This window comes from Etheostoma spectabile, unplaced genomic scaffold, assembly GCF_008692095.1.
Source record: "Etheostoma spectabile isolate EspeVRDwgs_2016 unplaced genomic scaffold, UIUC_Espe_1.0 scaffold340, whole genome shotgun sequence".
Lineage (NCBI taxonomy): Eukaryota > Metazoa > Chordata > Actinopteri > Perciformes > Percidae > Etheostoma > Etheostoma spectabile.
The window spans coordinates 668,575-677,240 of NW_022605588.1; the positions used below are offsets into that span (position 1 = coordinate 668,575).

The 8,666-nt window shown below is 45.8% G+C and overlaps 1 protein-coding gene across 1 annotated transcript in view; it reads right to left on the reverse strand.

The window, feature by feature from the left end:
- Nucleotides 1–3,293, reverse strand: part of foxo6b (forkhead box O6 b) — a 53,820-nt gene extending 50,527 nt beyond the window's left edge. The window contains exon 1 of the mRNA XM_032511233.1: nucleotides 1,851–3,293. Within this exon, the coding sequence (XP_032367124.1) occupies nucleotides 1,851–2,360 (510 nt within the window). The 5' untranslated portion in view covers nucleotides 2,361–3,293. The remainder of the gene's footprint in view (nucleotides 1–1,850) is intronic.
- Nucleotides 3,294–8,666: the final 5,373 nt, after the last annotated feature.

The window sequence follows — 8,666 nt, forward strand, 5'->3', positions numbered from 1 at the left end:
CTCACCCCACAGGGATGCAGTGCACAGTTAGCCGGGTGGCTAACATTTAGAGAAATGGGGATTAAATAGTGTTGTCCTCATAAATTAAATAAATAGGCCTAGAATAAATAAATCTCCTTGTGTTGTCTTCCCGTCGACCAAGAACTTGTTGTCCATCCTTTTTTTGGTGGGGGGGGGGGCGTTTTTGACCCCTTCTTCGATGCTTTTGGCGCTTTTAAAAAAGTTGTTCCAACATTTTTTGTTGAAAAAAAAGAAGAAATTACCAATTAGTTGGACCAATAGTAAAGATCAGAGGATGTTGAGTTTACTTTCAGGATACTGTTTTTTCAAATACTCTAAAAATGTAATAAAACACCCGAAGATTCAGTGGAAGTGATCATTAATTTGTTAAAATGTATGGGTTCCATACAACGAACATCCACACATCCATGATATTTTGGGGCAATTTGGTTGAAAGAAAAACATATTTCTGTTATCAAAATACTTTGAAAACGGGTCAAATTTGCCCCGAGGACAACACCAGGGTTAAGATCATCATCATGTTGAATGATGTATCTTTTTTAATCTCCTAGATGAAACAATGCCTGTAAATATTAAAGCCTGCTGTCAAATGTAACAAGAAGGGAGTCATCGAGGCCTGGTCCCCGTTACCAGTGGGTATCAAGCAGTGAAGAAATTCCCATCAGTTGAAATGTTGACTGTTGTAACCCCCACTACACGAGAAGACCAAACACGTGGATATGATACATTTAAAATATATTGTTTTTTTGTTTTTTGTCTCCTCTAACAATAATAAAATCAGATTTAAATATGATTTACTTCTGTTTACATATGACCTACATATGATTTCCCAGTTTAGACAGTCTGGATTATTGTCCATATTTATCAGATATAGGAACACAATTATTTAGGATTTACTGACCCACAAGTTTTTAGCAGGAGATCTGATTAAGACGTGTTTCAGTCTGCTTTGAAATGGCTACAAATCTCAGAAAAGTGGCCTGCAGAAGCAAAACTTTGAAAAAGCATAAAGAACCATTTCAAGGGGAAGCTGCAGCATAGGGCTTGGAAACAAAAGACCATTAATCCGCGCACAGAATGGGTGGTCAGTTTAAGTAGATTACAGCAACCAATCTATTAGATTAACCTCATATTCATTTGAATTTATTGGATAATCTGTAGTTACATCTGTTTGCTGTGACACCCCATGTCATCATCTCTTGTTATTGTCCTTTTAAACTCCCTCGCCTTGTGCCATGCTTTCGCCCAGCCTGTGCGTAATTTGACGTGCGCGCACTGGATAGCAGGGGGGCGGGGAGGCTCTAAAAGGCTTATCCCGAGGACCCAACCGGCGGCACGGGGTGACGCTCCAGTTGACGAGCTGCAAATCGGACAGAAGGCTTACTTTGTCCCCGGTTTGACCCGATACGCAGAGAAAAATAGGCTTGAAAGCAGACACTTTTCCAATGCGTCACAGCGCGTAATAGCTCTGTTTTTCCAACCTATCCAAAAGGGAACCGTGAACCGGGGGAGTTCTGCTCCGTGTGCCTTCTCCTGTACCAAACACACGGGCTGCGAATCCCTGAACACGATGAACCCAGTGAACCCTCATCCAGGCACGCTCACCGCCCCTCTCCACACACTGTAGCGCGGAGTGACACGCCACTAACATAAATCGCTGGAACCAGGGGGTCAATTATGTGGCTTTCAAATATTCACGAAAGGAGTTCTGCTGCACACACACACACACACACACACACACACAAACACACTACGGCTAAATATAGAGCAGCTTTTTCCACTTAAACCAACCACCATGTGGTGTCAGAAAATTCTCTCATGTGGCCTACCTTCCATCCGGCTGAACTGTTGCTGTCGCCTTTATCCTTGAAATAAGGAACAAAGCGAACCATCCAGTCATAGATTTGGGACAGGGTGAGTCTCTTGTCCGGGGTGCTCTCGATGGCACGGGTAATGAGGTCTGCATAAGACAGGTTCCCCCACGCGTTTCGCCGGGAGGACTTGGCTTTGCGCAGCTGGCCGGCCACATCGAGCGCAGCCCCGGACATGCAGGCAGGAGCGGCCGCGACCGGGGCCGGGGCGCCTGCCGGGTGCTTGATCTCCGCCGGCGCGCCGCCTTTTCTCTCGGCCCTGCACGCGGACACGTTGTACTGCTCCACTTTGACCGATGCCAGAGCCAGACCCGCTCGGCTCGCCTCCTCTCCCCCCCCGGGGAAATCCTCCGGACACGGCAGCGGCCAGGTGCACGACCGCGAGCGGCTGTGAGGCTCAAATTCCGAATCGATGTCAACCTGAAGCGCATCCATGCCGCCGCCGCCGTTCTTCATCATCATCAGCATGGTGATCTCCCGCTCAATAGATAGTCCAAAATCGGGCAAGGTCACTAGCCTATAACAAAAAAAGCCTGTCAATGTTGACGTCTGCCAGTGAGTTTAAATGCCCAAACTGCTCCCTTTATACTAAGAAAAATGGGTCTTGTTTCACACACACGGATGATCAACCAGTATGGGAAAAGCCGGCAGCGGTGTGGGATATTATCATTCTCCTCTGAGCAACAATGTGGCATCCCATCACAACAGCTGAAGGTGGATCCGAGGCATCCACAACAGGATCAGTCTCTCTTCCATGTTAATGGCACAACACCGGCTGTTTGTTGGCTGCATGCAGGACCAAAGTGGCGGTCAAACATCCATGATGAGAGCCAGACCTACTTGGAGGATGGCTGTGTGTGTGTGTGTGTGTGTGTGTGTGTGTGTGTGTGTGTGTGTGTGCTCGCTACGGCTGCAGCAACAGTTGATCCCTCTGACAGATGAGGTCCAGTCAGTGCAGGTTAACAGGAACGCTTCTCAAACTCCCCAAAAATCAACAGACTTTTATAATTTCCTCTGCTCCCAAGCTTTCCAGCCGCCGTCCTCGTGCAGACTGGCTGGTGGCCGGCTTCAGCTGAAACTCACCGCGAGCGCAATTACTCCCTTAGAAATAGAAACAGGCTCTCATGAATCATTTAACTGAAGCCGTGGATTTCCAGACGATACAAAAAGCCCTCATGGATTGGATTTGGAGCATCCTCGGTGTGTGCATGTGTGTGTGTGTGTCCTCTGCACGCGCCAGACGCCTCACTTGGTGTAGGAGATGTTTCTACCTTTGTCTTTGGCTTTCCGTTCACATGTCACATGGGTACGCGTCTCTGCCGATTGCTCTGTCTTTATACTACAACCCTGTGCGTCTCTGAAGGCTCAGAGCCACTTAACTGTAGCCGGGAGTAAAGTGGGAGAAGTCCTGCTTCCATATAATTGGACGCCGCCTGGATCAAGTCACTCCCTCCAGAACAGGTTTCCAAAAGCAGGAGGAGGGTGTGTGTGTGTATTTGTGTGTGTGTGTATTGTGTTTGTTTACTGTGCATGTATTTAGCGTGTGTGTGTGTATGTGTGTGTGTGTGTGTGTGTGTGTTGTGTTTGTGTACTGTGCATGTATTGAGCGTGTGTGTGTTTGTGTATGTGTGTGTGTGTGTGTGGTGGGGGTGACATTCCCAACAATACAATTGGCAGTCATTTGCATGCAGCATATTCAATCACACACTTGCAGTTTATCATCTTGTTTATTAGCGATGCACAGATGAATCGTTCAGTTATCAACTCTTAAGTTAATCGCCAACTATTTTGATAATTAAATAATCGCTTTGAGCCATTCTTTAATAAAAAGGTCCAACTTTCTCTTCCAGCATGTTAAATGTGACTATGTTCTAGTCTCTGCTGTCCTCTGGGACAGTAAGCTGAATGTCTTTGAGTTGTGGACAAAAGCAGACAAAAGCATAGGACGTCATCTCGGGGTTTGGGAAACACTGATCCTCATTTTTCCATTTTCTCCCATTTCAGTAATAATAATAATAACACCCATTACACACAGGCCTGAATTACACACACATGCACAATCGGAGAGATTTCAGAGAGGGGGGGCTGCCCATGGTAAGGTGCCCCGAGCAGTTGGGGGTTTGGTGCCTTGCTCGTGCCCAGGAGGTGAACTGGCACCTCTCCAGCTACCACTCCAACACCAGACTTTTGGTCCATACGGGGACTTGAACCGGCGACCCTCCGGTTCCCAACCCAACTCCCTACGGACTGAGATACTGCCCCCCCTTAGAGAGACCAAACAAGTTGTGGACCAATCGAGAAAATAATCCACTGATAAATTGACGATGAAATAATCTTACTTGCAGCATTAATGTTTAATTGAAGGGACAATCATCATGAGTTATAATTCAGTTATTATCACGTATTAAAGATAAATGATAACTTTATTTTCTGGCTTAGTTTTGGTCATTTAATGACCTAATTAGCGATTGGACAAGTCTCGTTAAAGAAACACGTCAATTTTAATGTTTGAAATTCCGTCCTCCTTTGAAAGCTATACGTGTCACCTGTTGATCCTATGAAGGCCCCGCTGGGGGGTCTGTGTGGGCTGGACTAGTGAAGCCGCAGCAACCTGGGCTACAGCCTGGATATGGAGCATTTTTAATTCATAATGACCTTTGGTCAACATTTATGTATTTTCTGATCCATAACACCATGTACAGTTGCACATTATATATATATTTATTTAATGTATACTTTATTAATCCCGCAGGGGGGGAAATTACAATGTTTTCACTCTGTTGTTATTACACACAGGCCTGAATTCCACACATATGCTCAGTACCTGTGCATACACTAATGGAGAGATGTCAGAGTGGGGGGGGCTGCCCATGGAAAAGGGCAGCAGTTGTAAGTTTGGTGCCTTGCTCAAGAGTAGCTTGGCAGTGCCCAGGAGGTGAACTGGCACCTCTCCAGTTACCAGTCAAATTGTATTATATGTAAGTACACATTATTATTATTAAATGATATCTTCACAAAGCAGCTTTGGTAAGTTAGAGATGAGGGAAGGAACCAGGGGGGTCAACTATGGTGGAGGGGTGGCTAGGGTCAGGTAAAGGTTGGGGTTACACTTTGTAGAAAGGCAGATGCTGATTATTTACTCTATGATGGGACCAACATTACACTAGTTTAGAAATTTTAATTTTTGACTTTTGGATTTCATTTAGGTTTAGTTTTACTGTAGAGAAGAGAGCTTGGGGGTCTGCAACCCATAGGGGGTCCTCAGGGTCACTGCAGGGGGGCTGCCACATTGTAGTTTAATACTGTTTTTTTATATACAGTAACTGATTCCAACATATTATTAGAAAAAATAAATCAACCTTATCGTAAAAAACCAACAAGCACAACCTCCTCACCAACACTGATGACGGGTAACTGGCCTATCGGGGAGGTAGCCTATGGTAGCCTGAAGATGGGTAACTGGCCTATCTGGGAGGTAGCCTATGGTAGCCTGATGATGGGTAACTGGCCTATAGCGGAGGTAGCCTATGGTAGCCTGAAGATGGGTAACTGGCCTATCTGGGAGGTAGCCTATGGTAGCCTGATGATGGGTAACTGGCCTATCGGGGAGGTAGCCTATGGTAGCCTGATGATGGGTAACTGGCCTATCGGGGAGGTAGCCTATGGTAGCCTGATGATGGGTAACTGGCCTATCGGGGAGGTAGCCTATGGTAGCCTGATGATGGGTAACTGGCCTATCGGGGAGGTAGCCTATGGTAGTGACCTGATGATGGGTACATGGCCTATCGGGAGGTAGCCTATGGTAGCCTTGATGAGGGTAACGGCCTATCGGGAGGTAGCCTATGGTAGCCTGTGATGGGGTAACTGGCCTATCTGGGAGGTAGCCTATGGTAGCCTGATGATGGGTAACTGGCCTATCTGGGAGGTAGCCTATGGTAGCCTGATGATGGGTAACTGGCCTATCGGGGAGGTAGCCTATGGTAGCCTGATGATGGGTAACTGGCCTGTCTAGGAGGTAGCCTATGGTAGCTTGATGATGGGTAACTGGCCTATCGGGGAGATAGCCTATGGTAGCCTGATGATGGGTAACTGGCCTATCTGGGGGGTAGCCTATGGTAGCCTGATGATGGATAACTGGCCTATCTGGGAGGTAGCCTATGGTAGCCTGATGATGGGTAACTGGCCTATCGGGGAGGTAGCCTATGGTAGCCTGATGATGGGTAACTGGCCTATCGGGGAGGTAGCCTATGGTAGCCTGATGATGGGTAACTGGCCTATCTGGGAGGTAGCCCATGGTAGCCTGATGATGGGTAACTGGCCTATCGGGGCGGTAGCCTATGGTAGCCTTCCACACATGCAGGTAAGCTTAAGGATTCACTGTATGTTTAACATTAAACAAAAATACGATATATGAATATGAGTGAAGCTTAGTATTGTAGGGCTAGGGTTGGGAATTGTTTGGATTATCACAATTCCAATTCCAATTCTGATTCTTCCCTTTGATTCCAGTAACGATTATCTACGACCAATCAGCAGTCTGCAGTGATTAGTGACAATTTTCTTCGACCAGTCAGCAGTCTGCAGGTTTTCCCGTCACCTTTTGGTATCACCTCAGCTCTCTTGGAACCTCAACTGAGGTAGTACTACAAAAAGTATCCGTTAGCAAGTACCAGGGACTTTTTATCCTAATGGAAAACCAAAAAAGGCGAGTCAAGTCGAGGCGAGTCGAGTCGAGGCGAGTCGAGTAGATACCATGCAGTGGAAAAACGCCAATAGAGCACTGGTTCTCAAACTGTGGTACAAGAGCCCCTGGTGGTACGTACGCTCCCTCTAGTGGTACGCGGATGAAATTTCTGACGTTTATATTTTATTTTAAAAACATAGAAATACTTTAACATTTCCAATAATAATGCTTAAACTATGATCATTTAAAAGTAATTCAAAGTACATGTTTGCTTAAGTGTTACATTTCTTGTTTTGGTATCAGCTTGCTACGTAGTTACCAATGAGCGTGCATACATTCATGATTAGATGTTATGGCAAGATAGTAAGCAGAGGTAAAATGAATAGTTCAAAAACAATGCCTTGTGTCTTTAATTTATCAGAGAGAGGAGAGTGGATGAGGAGGAGAATATTTCCAGCAGCCACTACAGTGGATGAGCACTACTGGGGCTGTGGACCTACTAGCAGCACATGATACCAAACCGTCAGGAGATATGGAGATACTTGCTACAGGAAGTAATTTGTAACTTTCTAGATTAGATTTTATTTTCCTGTTCATCATATTAGTTTTGCTGGTGAAACCATCTAACTTGTCTCAACATATTCATCTAAACTGTGCATTACAATAAAATCAAACAAGAGTAATTACCAGATGATTGTTCCCGTGTATGGGGTCAAAGAACCAAACCCAACTCCCCTCGCTGTCTTTGTAACACACCATTGCCTTTGGTGGGTCTGAGTCCATAAAACAGGGTTCCATCAATAGCGGCTCTGTGTGCTCCTAAGCTCCTCTGGAAACCCCCAACACTGATAGAGGCTGCCACTCTTTGACAGCTGGTTGTCACTGACAACCATAACCTCAAATGCACCTAAAAGGAATGCTTTCATGAGGTCTAAATGGGGCGATCAACATGACAAGAGAGAGAGAGAGAGAGAAAGAGAGAGGGAGAGAGAGATCAGTGTGTGTGTGTGTGTGTGTGTGTGTGTATGTGTGTGTGTGTGTGTGTGTGTGTGTGTGTGTGTGGTGTGTGTGCGTGTGTTGTGTGTTTGTGTGTGTGTGTGGTGTTGTGTGTTGTGTCTGTGGTGGTGTTTGTGTGTTGTGGTGTGTGTGTGCGTATACGTGTGTGTGTGTGTATGTGTGTTTGTGTGTGCATGTGTGTGTGTCTGGGAGAGAGAGAGAGAGAGAGAAATATGGAGAGAGATGCTGTAAATGCGAACAAACAGGCTAAATTCAAAACACATGGCTCTGCGGTTTCCGAGAGGAGATATTTTTCTATGCCGCAGAGAAGTTGTAAGAGGAATGTGGTGTGACTCCTATCATATGGAATGAAAACACTGATGGCGTGCCAGCAGGGTGGATACAGGGTGTTCAGCTGTGGCTTCCAGCAAAGCCCTCGTCATCACGGCTAGGTGATGTACCACCGCAGCGTAAACATGACGAACATGAGTCACACGGCTGGACACGACACAAGGAAGAAGGAGAATTACATGTTTTCACGCAGGGGGGGGGGGGGGGGGGGGGGGGGAGATTCTGTGGCTGTTTGTTCAAAATACGAAGTGAGCCTGAAGACTCCAGTCTTCCTAGGGAACATGTTTTTATTTCCAGTTAGTGCCAACTGGATTTGTGTGAGTCATGTTTATCTATTGTCCCTCAGCATCAAATATTGATCATGTGCATATTGACTGTCACTGCCACCTCCCTCAAGATGATTCTTCTTATTAATGTCTATTAAGTCCACTGATGCCCTTATGAAAAGGATGTAGCGAAAGGTAAATACCCTGTCACACCAAACATCTTTTGGAACACGCTTTAGAATGGCAGAAATGTGTCCCGTTTAAAGGAGCAGTGCAATGTTTTGGGAAATATGCTTGCCATCAAACATACAGTAAGATGAGAGGAAGTTCTAGAGTGTGTGTGGATATGTGTAGTGATGGATGACATGTAGCTTAACACTGAAAGAGTATTATTGTGTTTATGTTATATGTGTATCGTTAGTCTTATGTTAGTCTACATCCTTGAAGTTCCACTTCCGGGATTGCTCAGTTGCCGAC